A 16,020-nucleotide genomic window follows, 5' to 3' on the forward strand; every position below is an offset into this window, starting at 1 on the left:
AGAGGGAGTTAGATGTGGCCCTTGTGGCTAAGGGGATCAGGGGGTATGGAGAGAAGGCAGGGATGGGTTACTGAGTTGGATGATCAGCCATGATCATATCGAATGGCGGTGCAGGCTCGAAGGGCCGAATAGCGTACTCCTGCACCTATTTTCTATTTCTATGTTTCAAGGAACCATGTACCTGTACTCCTAGACCCCTCTGCGCTACACTACCTAAAGGCCTACCATTTACTGTGTAATTTACTAAGTTATGCCCTTGTTTGACGTCCCATAACGCAACACTTCACATGTCTCTGTATTAAATTCCATCAACCATTCCTCCGCCTACCTGGCCAATCGATCCAGATCCTGCTGTAATCGTTCACAACCATCTTCACTATCTGCAAAACCACTAACTTTTGTGTCATCAGCAAACTTGCTAATCTTGCCCTGTATGTTCTCATCCAAATCATTGATGTAGATGACAATCAGTAACGGGCCTAGCACCGAATCCTGAGGCACACCATTAGTCACAGGCATCCAGTCTGAGCAGCAACCTTCCACCATTACCCTCTGCTTCCTTCCATGGAGCCAATTTACTATCCATTCAGCTATGTCTCCTTGGATCCCATGCGATCTAACCTTCCAGAGCAGCCTACCATGCGGAAACTTGTCGAACGCCTTACTGAAATCCATGTACACAACATCTATAGCTCTGCCCTCATTAACTCTTTTGGTCACATCTTCAAAAAAATCAATCAGATTTGTGAGACATGACCTCCCACGTACAAAACCATGCTGACTATCCCTAATCAGTCCTTGCCCATCCAAATGCCTGTATATCCTATCCCTCAGACCACTCTACAGTAACTTGACAACTAAAGAAGTTCAGCTCACCGGCCTGTAGTTCCCAGCATTTTCCCTGCAGCCCTTCTTGAAAAGAGGTACAACATTTGCCACCCGAACTGATTGGTCCTATGCTGCGGTCCCTCAGGGTCGAGGATGATTTGTTTTCATTCCACTCCGTGGCTGGCTGATGTGGGCGCACTCCTGTAGTGATGGTGCAGGAGACTGCTCAAGAGTGCTTTACTGTCATATATCCCAGATAGAACAACAACACAACAGGATATGTAAACCTAGTACACTGTAAACAATATAAGAAATGAGAAAATAAATTTCAGTGTGTGTGTATAGACACACACACACATGTATATATACATATACACACACATATACATACACCATCACAAAAAAACAAACAATAATAATGCAAAAAGACAAAACCAATGCCCCCAAGTCTATGTTGTTCAGAGTTCATTAGAGGTTGCAGTGTGCTGATGGGAGTTCATGGATTACATTGCCCACGTGGTTGCCCAGGGCTGGTTTCATTGTGGGATTGGCAGAATTAAGGCAAGGCTGTGCCTTCCATCATGCTATTGTTAATTCTTAGGCTGGCATAGTTGGTACGTTGCTGCCACAGACCCGGGTATGATGCTAACCTCAGATGCTGGCTTTGTGGAGTTTGCACATTCTTCCTTTGACTGGGTTTTGTCATGGTGCTCTGGTTTCCTCCCACATTTGTAGGGCAAATAGAGGAGAATGCTGGTACTACTCAGCAGACCCGGCAGCATTTGTGGAGAGAAAATGAGTTAACATAGATTACCTTAAATCAGAACAAGTCATAAATGGGAAAGGCTGATTATCTGATTTTTTTATTTCAGCATTGAGTCCCAAGGGTTAAATGTATCTAGACAGAAGATGTGGCAATGTTCAATAAGTTTATCTTGGCTTCTTTGGAACCATATCAGAAGCTAAAGATGGAGGGATCAACACAGGAGTGAGTCAGAACATTTAAATTGATCCAGGAAACCGGATATACCATACTCAGTTTGAAGAAGGGTTTCGGCCCGAAACGTCACCTATTTCCTTCGCTCCATAGATGCTGTTGCACCCGCTGAGTTTCTCCAGCAATTTTGTGTAACCGGATATACCAGGTCACCCTTGGAGACCAAATGGAGTAAGAACAGGTTAGGTTTATAAATCCATTACATGCCCATGGAACCCACAGCTATCTTGATTACACTTCCAACACCCTAGCGTTTTGCAAATTAGACATCCATATTTCGCTTGGGCAGCTTACAACCCAGTGGTATGAAATTTGATTTCTCTAACTTCAATAACCCCTGCATTCCCTCTCTCCACCCCTCCCCCGCCCAAGTTATGCCAGCTTTAAAGTTGTCCCGTTGAGTCTCATTGTCTGTACTCGTTCTCACCCAACGTTCTCACCCACCTCACGCCTGTTTCCTTTATCATCATTACTTTTTTGCATATCTTTCATTCATTTTTCTGTATCTCTCTATATCACCGTCTATATTTCTTGTTTCCCTTTCCCCTGACCCTCAGTCTGAAGAAGGGTCTCTTCCCGAAACATCACCTCTTCCTTTTCTCCAGAGATGCTATCTGGCCCGCAGAGTTACTCCAGTATTCTGGATCTATCTTCGGTTTAAAGAAGCATCTGCAGTCCCAGTATAGAGGAAACCACATTGTGAGCATTAAATGGAATAGCCAGAACTAGAAGTGCAAGTGAATTGTGGCTTCATCTGGAGGGACTGTTTGGGTGCTTTGGCTTGGGAAGGAATGAGGTACAAGGCCATATGTTGCATCCTGCTGCAGTTGCATGGAAAAGTGCCATGAGAATGGAAGAGGTTGTGGGATTGGAATAGTAAACCAAGAAGTCGCAGCAGGGGCCCGGCCTTTTGAACATGACAAGATAAGCAGAACATTATCCTTTCTCTAGTTGGGAAGGGGGGGGGGGGGGGATGACAGAAATGTGGGAAATAGTTTCATTTGAGAACTTTCTGCCGATTCTGGTTGAGGCAAACCTCTGGTTAAGGAAAAGGGAGGGCATTTTGTAGTCACATAATCAGAACAGGTGCAATAGGCAGCGAGAAACTGGAAAAAAGGAATGGAATCCTTGCAGGGACAAGGATGCTGAACATGTAACCAAGATAACTGTGAGATATTGTGGAGATGAACTTCTTTCACCCAATATCACTGTCATTATGAAGTTGGTCAAATTGAAAAACTAAAACAAAATCTAATTGTTCTGTGTTCTAAATGTGAAGAAACTAGTTTAGGATCCAGTAAAGTCTCTGAATTTATTTGTGATCACAAGTGAAATCTAATCTAACCTATTGCCTAATTGTGAATATTGGATAATGATAAGATGCAATAAAAACAATCATGGAACAGCAAAAGTTGGAATGAGAGAGCTTTCCAAACAAATGTTATTATAGTTTCATTATACTTTATTGAGACACACTGATACAAGACAATGGCACATGCATGTAGCCAAATATTAATGGATAGCATATAATTACCATATAGATACTCATAAATCTACAAATTGTTTTATTAAATCAAACTGCACACTATTACATAAATCGGTATTTGCTGCTGGATAGCAATGCAAAATGATTACAGCAGTTAGCTCCTTGACTTTGAGGAATCCTTCTTAGATTTGATTCCCAAAAAGCTGCATACTTTTGTCAGCATCAGATCAACTATTTCTTCTTCCTCAGAAGCCTTAAAAATAAGCACAAATATTCCTTACTTTATTCACAACCCGCCATCAAACCAACAAGGATTTTCTCAAATTTAGCATATTCAGGCTGAATTTTTATGATATTACAAATTCAAGCATTTTAGAACTTGCTAGTGCAGCTAGCTTGCTAATTGTAGATACAGGTAGACACAAAATGCTGGAGTAACTCCATGGGACAGGCAGCATCTTTGGATAGAAGGAATGGCTGACGTATCAGGTTGAGACCCTTCTTCAGACTGTGAGTCAGGGAAGAGGGAGACACAGAGATAGGGAAGGGGAAGGTGTGAAAACCAGAAATTAAAGCGGAAAATGTAGAATAGATCATTGTTGGCTAGGGGAAGGTGACAACGTGGTATACAAAAATAAAATTTAATCAGGTTGGCAGTCAAACAGGTCGGAGAACTAGGATGGGGGAGGGATGAAGAGAGAGGGAAAGCAAGTGTTACTTGAAGTTAGAGTGTCAATATACTGCTGGGTTGTAAGCTGCCCAAGCCAAATATGTGGTGCTGTTTCTCCAATTTGCGTTGGGCCACACTGACAATGGAGGAGATCCAGGACAGAACGGTCAGTAGGGAATGGGAGGGGGAGTTAAAGTGTTTAGCAACCAGGAGATCATGTAGGTCTAGGCGAACTGAGATGAGGTGTGGCAATTGTAGCTCAGTTAACACTTTCATGTCAGTGAGCATCACGAAACAAAAATAGTATTATCTGGTCTTTAATGTATGGATTAATACATAATTCATCAATTACATGGCATCCAGGGAGATTTAGCCGAATGGATGGAGAATTGGCTTCATGGAAGGAAGCAGACGATGATTGTGGAAGGTTGTTTTTCGGACTGGAGGCCTGTGAATAGTGATTGGCCCTTTGCTGTTTTTGGTTCATATCCACAATTTGGATGAGAATGTACAACGCATGATCAGCAAGTATTCAGATGACACAAAAGTGGGTGGCATCGTAAGTAGCGAAGAAGGTTATCAAAAATTCCAGCAGGATCTTGGTCAGTTGGGTAGGTGGGCTGAGGAATGGTTAATTAAGTTTAATACAGATAAGTGCGAGGTGTTGCAGTTTAGGAAGTCAAACCAGGGAAGAATATTCACAATGAATAGCAGGGCTCTGGGGAGTGTTGAAGAGGGATATATGCACATACTTAGTTCCTTAGGTAGATAGTGTGGTCAAGACGGCTTTTTGGCATATTGGCCTTCATCTGTCAGTGTATTGAGCATAGAAATTTGGAGGTTACGTTACTGCTGTACAAGGTGTTGGTGAGGCCACATTTGGAATTGTGCTCAGATTTGGTCACCCTGTTATAGGAAAGATGTTGTTAAGCTGGAAATAGTGCAGAGAAGATTTACGGGGTGGAGGCCGGGATTCAAGGGCCTGAGCTATTTTGAGAGGTCGGGAAGGCTGAGACTTTATTCCCTGGATAACCTGAGCAGCGAGCTTTTTTTTAATACAAAGTGTGGTGGGTATTTGGAATGAGCTGCCAGAGAAGGTAGTTGAGGCAGATACTATCACAATGTTTAAAATATATTTAGACAGGTACATCGACAGGATAGGTTTAGAAGGATATGGGCTAAATGCAGACAGGTGGCACTAGTGTAGATGGGGCATGCTGGTTGGCGTGGGCAAGTTGGGCTTTAGGGCTTTTTCCCTGCTCTGTGACTATGATTCTATGACTATAATGTGCCACTCAGGGAGAGAGATTCCAATCTGTAAATTGGTTGCTACTTCTTGTACAGTACAATAATGATTATTTTTAGAAAGTACTCCTTGTTTGCAAATGGCATTATCTACTTCAGATGCTTTGACTGTATGACCTTAGATTTTAGTTGGACATAATAAACAGAACAAAAGGTACAATGTTATTAGTGCGTATATAACACAAAGTCCTGTGAGATAACTACCTGTTGAATGTGCTGAACCAGTGCATGTTGAACCTTTAGCTTCAAAAGCATTCAATTCATCCACCCACACAGGCGCAAAAGCATTTTACATTAAATAAACATTTAGTTTCACCATGCTTAATGCAGCTCAGGTACCGTGGCTATTTTGCCCACCAAGCCTATGATCTGGCTTCCTTGCAGCATGCACTATGTTTATCTTCAGTTACTGTATATTCCTTTATCTAATATTGAGTCTTGGATATGCAGTGGGTGATTCTCTGCATGTCTTTAAGTGGAAGTCAAGCTGTTTTTCATTGGGGGTGGCACAAAGGTCACATCACATAAAAGGTAGTGTGTATTTATAACACAAGACAACACTTTGGTCTCCTTGTAGGCTAAGCTTGATAGCAGTTCTTTCGTTACCCAAATCCATATATTAAGCTACTGAATTGTTAAAGTTTTGATTGCCTGGAAAACTCTGCTCTCGGATTTCACACAAACAGATAAGCTCTATGGAATATTTTGCCACCGAAGGCTGTGGAGGCCAAGTCAGTGGATATTTTTTAAGACAGAGATAGATAGATTCTTGATTAGTACAGGTGTCAGAGGTTATGGGGAGAAGGCAGGAGAATGGGGTTAGGAGGGTGAGATAGATCCGCCATGATTGAATGGCCTAATTCTACTCCTATCCCTTATGATCTTATGACCTCTAAATCCTTACCTAATGAACACTCTTACCATGTTGGAATAGTTAAACCCAGGCAGCAGAATTTAAATGAATATAACCTATTGCAAAACCCAAACAGACAAATCTAATTTCAAAATAAATCCCTGTTTTATTGGGTATGATCTAATTTGGATTGATCAAGTTCATTGCCAAATTCTTCATGACTTTATGACCACTGAGAATCATAACCACTGCTGTAAACACTACAATGATATGTATTTATTAAAACAGTTTGGGCGGCAGTGTGGTACAAGAGGTAGCAATGCAGCGTCGCAACTCCAGCGACCAGGTTTCAATTCTGACCTCTGGTACTGTCTATGTGGAGTTTGCATGTTTTACCTGTGATCACATGGGTCTCGCCAGGTGATCTTTTTCCTCCCTCATCCCAAAGTTGCCCTGGTTGTTTGGTTTATTTGCCACGGTAAATTACCTCAGGTATTGGTGGGTGACGGGAGAATCAGAGGGGAGTTTAGTTTAGAGATACAGCGTGGAAACAGGCCCTTCAACCCACCAAGTCAGTGCTGACCAACGATCACCCATACACTAGTTCTATCCTAGTGGATATCCCATGCCCTGGGGAAAATTTACAAAAGCCAATTTAGCTACAAACCTGCACGTCTATGGAATGTGGGAGGAAACTGGAGCACACGGAGAAAACCCACGCGGTCAAAGGGAGAACGCACAAACTGTGCAGACACTACCCACGGTCAGGATTGAACCTGGGTCTCTGGTGCTGTAAGGCAGCAACTTTATCGCTGCACCTCAATTCCCCCTGAATTAATGGGCATATTATAGAGAGAGGATACAGGGAAATAGGCCAAAGAATGGAACTGCTATAATTATTCCGTGGTCAGTGTAGCTTCTGTGGGCTGAATGGCCTCCTGTGTCATTAGGGCATATGAAATGATATAGAAATAAATAAAATATGTTCATAAAGATAATTATGCAAACCTTGTAATTCTTCTGCTCTTCACTGAATGCCACAAGTATAACTGAAATGAAAAGGTTCAGCACCACAAATGTCATAAAGATGATGCATGAGCCAATCAGAAATGAACCTAGAATTGGATTGTAGTCCAATACCTGGTCAAGTAAAGCAAAAAGAAGACATTATTTTCATATAATAAGAAGGAACTGCAGATGCTGGTTTATATCGAAGATAGGCACAAATGCTGGAGTAACTCAGCATCTTTAGAGAACATGGATAGGTGATTATTTTGGGTTGGAACCCTTCTTCAGACTGATTGTAGAGGGGGTTGGGGGTAGGGATTGAAAGAAGAAAAGGGGGGGGGTTCTTTGGGGAGGAAGGGGAGAGGGAAGGAGCCTGTTGTGGGTTAGTTACTTAAAATTGGAAAATTCAACGTTCATGCCATTGCGTTGTAAGCTACCCATGGAATATGAGGTGTTGTTCCTCCTGTTTGCGTGTGGCCTTGCTCTGCCAATGGAGAAACCCCAGGACAAAAAGGTCAGCATGGGAATTAGAAGTGTAGTTACAATAGTTAGCAACCGGGAGATCCAGCAGGTCTTGGCGGACCGAGCGCAAGTGTTCGGCAAAGCAGTCGCTTTGTATTTAATCGTGTACAGTCTTTCTGCTGACTAGTTAACACGCAACAAAAGCTTTTCACTGTACCTCAGTACATGTGACAATAAACTAAACTAAACCTTTCGCCCACCAGCCTCTGCATCCAACACATCATCCTCCGGCTTTTCTGCAATAATTGAATTTAGATAAAATCAATTGCAACGCATCATCCATTTCATCAATATTACTTTCAGAATGCCATCTAACCAAATGTGGTGCAATATGATTTGATATGGATCTTTATGATACATTGATGGATACCGTTGAAATTTAGGTTGAATGTCAGCAGTCATGCAAAGTGGGACAAAGACTGCTTGAGTTGGTTTTTAACCACGATGCTGGTGCTGTACAATCCAAGCCATGCGATGGAGATGGGAATGTTTCTTTAGTGGGAGGATCTAGAACAGTGGCCACTGTTTAAAAACAAGGCACTGTTCATTGAAGATAGCGATGAGGCAAAACCTACTGCTCTAGAGATGGTTGAGAATCTCTGGAATTCTCTTCCTCAAAAAGCGATGGTCACAGTCTTTGAATATTTTTACGTGTGAGGTAAATAGATTTGTGTAAAGCATGAAAGTGAGGTAGATTGGAACGGGCAGTTGAGGTTGACGACTAGATCAGCCATAATTATAGTCAATGGCTAGCAGGCTTGAAGGACTGATGGGCCAAGTCCAGCTCTTAATTCAGATGTTCATCTGTATGTTATTATGTGTATGCATACGGAGGGAATCATTTTAATAACTCTGCAAAATACATCTGACAAGCACAAACAAGCAATCCCACTTGTTCCAGTACTTGTACAATAAAATACATAGAATCAGGTCTCCTACCAAAATAGAATGAAATGCTTCTGGTACAGATTAGCTCATTATCCATCTTCTGCCATGAATAAAGAATTATTTACAGTGTTTGCTTTCCATACCTCTTCATAGTTGAAGATCCCCATTTGAAGACTTATCATTGTCTCTGCAGCATCAAATATGGTTTTATAAGAGGACATAGTCCAACCGAACATCAGATTAGTCTGTAGCACAGAGATAGAATATCAGAATGAATTTCCCTTTACATTGCTGGAGACTACATGACCACATTTCTTTCACACAGTGGGTAAAAGGAATTGCTAAAATGAGGTAGTTAAGGCAGGTACAAGAACAACATATTTAAGACTTGGACTGGTGCATGGATAGGAAACGTTTGAAGGATATGGACCAAACGCAGGCAAATGGGACTCGCTTAGATGGGGAATGCTGGTCTGCATGGACGAGTTGGGCAGAAGGGCTTGTTTCCATATTGTACAAATCTATGACATTTAAAAGTCAAAGGGGTCCAGGAGATAATAATAATAATAATAAACTTTATTACGGACTTGAGGTCCAGACAAGGGGCAACATGACATAAAGACGGGTGCATGGAATATTGGGTTGGGGGATCACACCATTGGGGGAGCTGCTCCTTCCTATCAGCTTCCAACACACTTCAAAACAAAGTTGCAAGACAGGAACACTCTGAACTTTTCACCTCAATGGGATATCACAGCAAGTGCTTCAACAGGAGGGGGAGGGCCAATTGGTATTGCAATTGGAACTGCTGCAGCAGGCAGGGTAGGTGCAATTGGAATTTTTTTTAAATCCACTGCTGAGGGAGGCAGGGGAGTGCTGGAATCTTACATTTGGGAACGGGTTCAGTTCCGTTGGAGGAGATGGGTGCATGGTGGAATATTGGGTTGGGGGATCACACCATTGGGGGAGCAGACCCAACGGGTCTGCACTTGGTCTAGTTATATATTAAAACTGTGTGCCTGCCGCCTGCCGTCCGGCTGCCTTTCTGCCTTTTGATTTGTTCCATCGTGTGATGTCACAATGCCCAATACTCGCAGATGTCCAATCGGAATGGATCCATTTACATGGACGGCTGCCGGCCTCCTTTCTTCCTTTGATTCACTGCAACTCCGAAACCAGACGCAGAATCGCCGACATCTTTTCCATTTCGGTAGAGATTTCACTTTTCTTTCTAAGTATCCGCACCTCATTACATTTCGTCGTGTTTAAGTACACGTTTTTAATCAAATCCTTCTCCCCCCCCCCCCAAATATTTCAAAAATAAACTGGCTTCTCACCCATAGAAGCAGCACCAGCCCCAGCCCCAGCCCCTGGTGAACGTTCCATCGTGTGATGTCACAATGCCCATTGTTCACATATGTCCAATCGGAATGGATTCATTTACATATGCCTTTGCAGGAGCCCCAGCCCCTGATTAAAAAGGACTGGGGACAAAATTCTCCCTTGTCTAACACCATTGCTAACCCCAAATGGGGCTGAGACCCTATTGCCCCATTTTATTTGCATAGTCTGGTGGACATACCAGTAGGCCAGAATTCTCACAATGTATTTAGGCACCCCTCTTTGACTCATTTTACCAAACAGCTTTCTGTGATTAACACGGTCAAAGGCTTTGGAAGCATCAATAAAGCACATTAGGATTGAAGAGTTTTTGCCTCTATATTTCTTTACAATCTCCTTTAGGGCATATATGCATACGTCAGTGCCATGCTTAGCTTTAAAGCTAAACTGGTTATCTGTGAAGTTAACAAACTCACTTATTCTATCCAGCAGAACTCTTTCTAAAACTGACAATATGCTGGCTAAAGCTATGGGCCTGTAATTATTTAGGCTGCCTACTTTACCAGCTTTGTCCTTAATGACCGGCACTAACAGAACAGACATCATTGAGTCTGGTAACAAGCCATGAATCATAAAGCCAGTAAAACAAATAGCAAGGGGAGGAGCTATCCCCATACTCGCATACTTAAGATGATCAGCAGAGATATGATCCAAGCCACTTGCTTTGTTGTTGGATAGCTTGTTCATGGCATGATACACCTCATGTGACATAATCACCATTGAGTCATTACTCTCAATATTGTCCACCCTATACAAGTCACCTTGGACACAGTTGAATAAAGTACTATCATGTTGTCGCCATAACTCCACGATATTAGCTGTTCCGGAGATTCCATCTACAGTGCATGGTAGAGATGTTTTGCAGCTGTTAAGAGCTCTCACTTCTTTCCAAAAATCTGTAACATTGTTACTTAGCAGCTTCTTAGCCATGGAATCAGCCCTCATAGCTTGCTCATTTTAACAGATGCAGCAAACAGCATACTTATACCTTGCATTAGTGAGCTTCTTGTACTCAAACACAGGCCCCTGTCTGGGTCTACCTGCCATAGCCCATGATTTGGTGGCTTCACGGGCTTCAGTATGATACTCAGCTACATACTTATTCCAGCCAGTCCTGATGTTGTGTGTCTTATTTTTATGCTTGCAGTAGGGCTTACTGCCTACATATAAAGCGCTTACTATATCATTATACATGGAGCAGATATCTCTCCTATGCTTCATATCTTTACAATTAACATTACTACATATTATTGCATCTTTAGGTAAATTAATATTGCTTAAGGATTTATCTGTATGTCTATAGTCTGCCTTTTACATAATTTGAGGTGTGACTGCAGAAGTTGATTAAAAGCCACCCCAAACAAACAATGATTGAGATTAATGAATGGGATACAAAGAAAAAAAGTATCAAAAGCAGCAACAGACTTCACCATCCTAGATATATGTAAGTAACCAGTCAAACTGTAAAAGAATGTCAATGGAAATTTTGAAAATCAAGATAATAATTGCAGGTGTGACATTAACCCTGTTTTTCCTTCCATAATTGGTGCTTGGCAGGCTAAGTGCTTCCAGTATTTCCAGTTTTATTTCACTAGATGCTTTACAGTTTATACAATGGAGGGTGCCTGCATACACAGATTGGACAATGATAGCTATCATTGCCGGGTGGACTTTCTTCAGCTTGTTGTGGTGGGTCAAAAGTAGAACCAAACAGCACTGCAGCCGTAATATTGCAAATGGTTTTGTGTGTAGGGATGTGTATCGCCATACACCAGCTAAATAATGGGGAAGTGGGATCTCTTTCAACTGTGGTACTTCTCCTTTTTGTCAAGAAATGCCATGTAATCACAAATTGCCATGGGTGGGGCATGTTGCCTGCCGCATTACAAGGCCTGAAATCCTTACAAAGACCCCACCCCATTTCATCTGCTGCTGTCAATCAAGAGGAAATGAAATGAAATACAGCGGGGAAACAGGCCCTTTGGCCCACCTAACCGCACCGACCATCGATCACCCATACACTAGTTCTATTTTACACACTAGGGACAATTTACAGAAGCCAATTAACCTACAAACCCAAATGTCTTTGGCGTGTGGGAGGAAACCAGAGCAACCGTTGAAAACCCACGCAGTCACGCAGAGAAAGTACAAAACTCCATACAGACAGCACCCATGGTCAGGATTGAACCTGAGAGTTTGGCGCTGTAAAGCACTTTGACGTATGTCAGGCCTTTTTGAATAGGGAATCCTCATCCCCTTCTTTGACATTTGCCAGTAAACTGAATAAAACTGATAAATATTTTGGCCCAACATTTGGCCAAGCAGGTGCAAACCACCTCCAAGATTAGAGTTGCCTCGAAACACATTTGTGAAAATAAAAACAGATAATGCTAGAAAGATGAACAAGTTAGGCAGCAGCTGTGGATGGAGAACTAGTTGACATTTCATATTGGAGAACTGGGAGAATGAGAAAGGGAGAACAAGTTCATTTTAAGATGCAGTGATTTTTTTTGTAGACTAAAAGGGGTGGGGGAACGCATATAACAGTTTACTCAATGCTATTAGCTGCTATACATCAAATTAGCTTTGAAATGATTTTTAATTGAGTTACCGGTACGCACAATAGTGTGTGCCCCTCACTAAAAAAGCACTGCTGTAGAGGGATGGGAAAGGGTGGAGAGAGCGAAAGGGTTTTATCATGATGGGATGATGCTGGCACTGTCATGATGAAAGACTGTTGCTGAAGCCATCTGGTTTGTAACTTAATGGTGAAGGCAGCCAGGTAGAAAGAGAATTCAAATAAAGAAACATGCAAACACTGGGACAGGCAGAGCTGTAGGAAATACCCAGCGACCCAGGCCATTCAGATTCAGATTCAAAGATTCAATTTTAATTGTCATTATCAGTGTACAGTACAGAGACAATGAAATGCATTTAGCATCTCCCTTGAAGAGCGACATAGCAAACGATTTGAATACCGATGGGAGGAGAAAAACAGAGTTTGACTGACCGACAGTCGACCTGGTCAGTTTTGATACAAACAGAAAAAGCAGGTTATCTGAAACTGATGAATTCCGTGTTATGTCCAGACGATTGCCACATGCTCAGACAGAAGGTGACATTCTATTGTTAAGCCTGTGTTAGGTCTCAATGCTGGAGGCCACAGACAGGCAGGGAAGAGTGAGAGTGGGATGGAGCGCTGGGAACTCAGGCTTGTCCCTGCACACTGAATGCAGGCACTGAATCTGCTTCTAGGTTCTGAACTGTACAGGAGACCACACACGTATCATTAGCTTAGTTGAGTTTAGTTTAGAGATACAGTGCGGAAACAGGCCCTTCAGCCCACCAAGTCCGCACATTAACACTACCCTACACACACATGGGACAACTTTACATTTACAGCAAGCCGATTAACCTATAAACTTTTACGTCTTTGCAGTGTGTGAGGAAACCAAAGATCTCAGAGAAAACCCACGCGGTCACTGGGAGAACGTACAACCTCCGTTCAGACAGCACCCATAGTCAGAATCAAATTAGAGTCTCTGACACTGAAAAGAGGCTGTCCCACTTCGAGGACCTAATCCGCGAGTTCAGACGAGTTTGCCCTCGACTCATTCTCACAGCATGGTCGACACGAGGTCCTAGGAGGTCTTTGTAACTCTCCTTCATGCTCGAGACTAGTCCCCGTGTACTCGAGACCTCAGCTAGGTTGTGACGTATTTTTAAACATGATGAAAAATGCCCGCGAGTAAAAAAAGGTCGCCTTGGGAAAAATCTATATTTTTTTACTTGTCGGTTTAGTCGAGGTAGGTCCTAGTAGGTCGTAATGTTATTTGTAGGTAGTCGAAGTCAATCGAAGTTAATCGAAGGTAGTCGAAGGTAAAGATTGTTGAGAAAAAAAAGGTAAGTAAACCGACCGGTAATGTTAAATGCCCGCTAAACTTTTTATTAATCGTTGGCTGGCTTCTTAAAAGTGTCTCCACTCCTTCTCCCCCCCATCTCACCCCTTCTCTCCCTCCAATCCACACACCATCCTGACTGGGAAATATAGAACCAGCCCTTCACTACTTTTGAGTCAAGTTCCTGGCATTTCCACCTGAACAGCATAACCCACACCTCAAGAGTTGTAGAGGTTCAGGAAACCAGCTCACCACTGGATTCTCAACGGTAATTAAGGAGGTGCAATTAAATGATGGCCCATATCTCATTCAATTCTAGAATAATCTACAACCCCAAAAAACATAAATACACTATTATTCTTACTGGAGTAATCAGCTACATACCGCAATAGAGTAGGCCAGGAACATGATCAGAATGACAGTCAGGAAGCCTGAGATGTCACCCCATGCCCTTCTTAATGTAGATGTAATCATATTGAGCTTGGGGTTAAGTCGCAGCAGATGCCATAGTTTAATAGTTGCCAGGAGAACCAGGAAGGCAATTAAGTAACCCATTGCTGCATCTGCCATAGCAGTCTCATAGAAGCTCACAAACCTGTAACAGAGACAGTAAAATGGACACTATATATTTTCTTAACAACAGGTATCAATGCAAATGTCTTTTGGGCAACTTTTACCACTTCAGGACCAATTTTGGGAGCAGATGTGTCTTTTTGAGCGTAGACATATTAATGGTTTCTGATGGAAGACTCAAGAGACTGTGGATTCTAAAATCTTAAGCAAAATAACAAAGTGCCAGAGAAACTCATTGGGTCAGGCAGCATTTTTGGAGAGAATTGGCCAGATGACGTTTTGGGTCTGCACCCTTCTTCAAGGTTTTCTGGTCCATCAGACTTGTACCATAAATAATCATCGGTGGAAAAAATGGTTTTCATTTTTCATTTGTGGGAGAGGAAATATCTGCTCTGCTGTGTTTATTTCACTCACCGTCATCTTTAACAAGAAAATTTCCGAAAATTATAACTACTCTTAATTCAAATTTACACATGCACTGACTTCACAGCCCAATACCCGGTCTTCCATCTGTATATAGCGCCGCAGAATTGTGCACCTATCCCCCCCCCCCCTTCTCTCTTCTGTTTTTTGGTTTTTCTGTTTCTTGTTTTTTGTACTAAATTATATGTATGCACTGAGTACGAGCAGCTTTCAATTTCACTGTACATGTATAGTGACAATAAATGGCATATCATATCATATCATATCATATCAAAACACTGACATAATAGGCAGGGAGTGAAGCATGTTTTGAGAGAGGCTGGAGACACAAGGAACCGCCGATGTTGGTTTACAGATGCTGCCTGGAAGAACTCAGCAGGCCAGGCAGCATCTGTGGAGGACGTGGATATGCAGCATTTCAGGTCGGCAGCCTTCTACAGGTTGCAGCTAAACGGAGGTAAATATCATGCCAATAGAGGAATGGGAAATTCAATTTATAAATACAATAGGGAGAAAGTACAGCAAGTATTTCCTCTGTGCAGAGACTGTTGGAAAAGGTCAATATAAGTGTTGTTTATGTGGTGGGAGGTTTAGTTAATTGTAGAGTTGCAGACTGTAGGTACTATGTGCACAGAGCATGCTGGTTATTCTGCTATGTTTAGAAGTCAAATTTAGTCGACCTCCATTTGGGAAGATTATGTCCCAGTATTGATATTCTTTCACTGATATTTTCATAATCTGTGTTCAGTTACTATGTCTTTTCGACTGTGAATTCGCACCTTAATCTATGTTTTAATACAGTGTCTACAAGTCATTATTGTTTTGGATATTAAGCATGTTTAAAAAAAACAATTGAAACTTAGAGCTCAATTCCAGAATGCACGATTAAACAGTAATTAATAACATATAAAAATAACAATTGATAAAGCAGGAAGTACCCTGATCGATGATTATGGTAATATTCAATGTCTCGCTTTCCCAGAATTGTTCTCTTTATGAATATAGAAAGTGCGCTCCAGCTGATCATTATAATGGCTGCTTCCAGAAGATTCCATTTACTTTTGAAATAATTCCATTTCTGTTCCTTCAATAGTTTGCCCTAGGATAGATTAAATATTTGGTATGCAACAGGAACAAGATTCATCCATGCATACAATCTGATCTTAA

At 41.9% G+C, this 16,020-nt stretch overlaps 1 protein-coding gene across 1 annotated transcript in view; it reads right to left on the minus strand.

Annotated features, from left to right (window-relative positions):
• Positions 1 to 3,264: 3,264 nt before the first annotated feature.
• The window catches only part of LOC129705508 (polycystic kidney disease protein 1-like 2), a 131,778-nt gene continuing 119,022 nt past the window's right edge, over positions 3,265 to 16,020 (minus strand). The window contains exons 39-43 of the mRNA XM_055649095.1: positions 15,792 to 15,952; positions 14,242 to 14,452; positions 8,701 to 8,802; positions 7,148 to 7,279; positions 3,265 to 3,564 (exon numbers count right to left, since the gene is read on the minus strand). Of these exons, the coding sequence (XP_055505070.1) occupies positions 3,466 to 3,564; positions 7,148 to 7,279; positions 8,701 to 8,802; positions 14,242 to 14,452; positions 15,792 to 15,952 (705 nt within the window). The 3' untranslated portion in view covers positions 3,265 to 3,465. The remainder of the gene's footprint in view (positions 3,565 to 7,147; positions 7,280 to 8,700; positions 8,803 to 14,241; positions 14,453 to 15,791; positions 15,953 to 16,020) is intronic.

This window comes from Leucoraja erinacea, chromosome 17 (genome assembly GCF_028641065.1).
Source record: "Leucoraja erinacea ecotype New England chromosome 17, Leri_hhj_1, whole genome shotgun sequence".
Classification (NCBI taxonomy): domain Eukaryota; kingdom Metazoa; phylum Chordata; class Chondrichthyes; order Rajiformes; family Rajidae; genus Leucoraja; species Leucoraja erinaceus.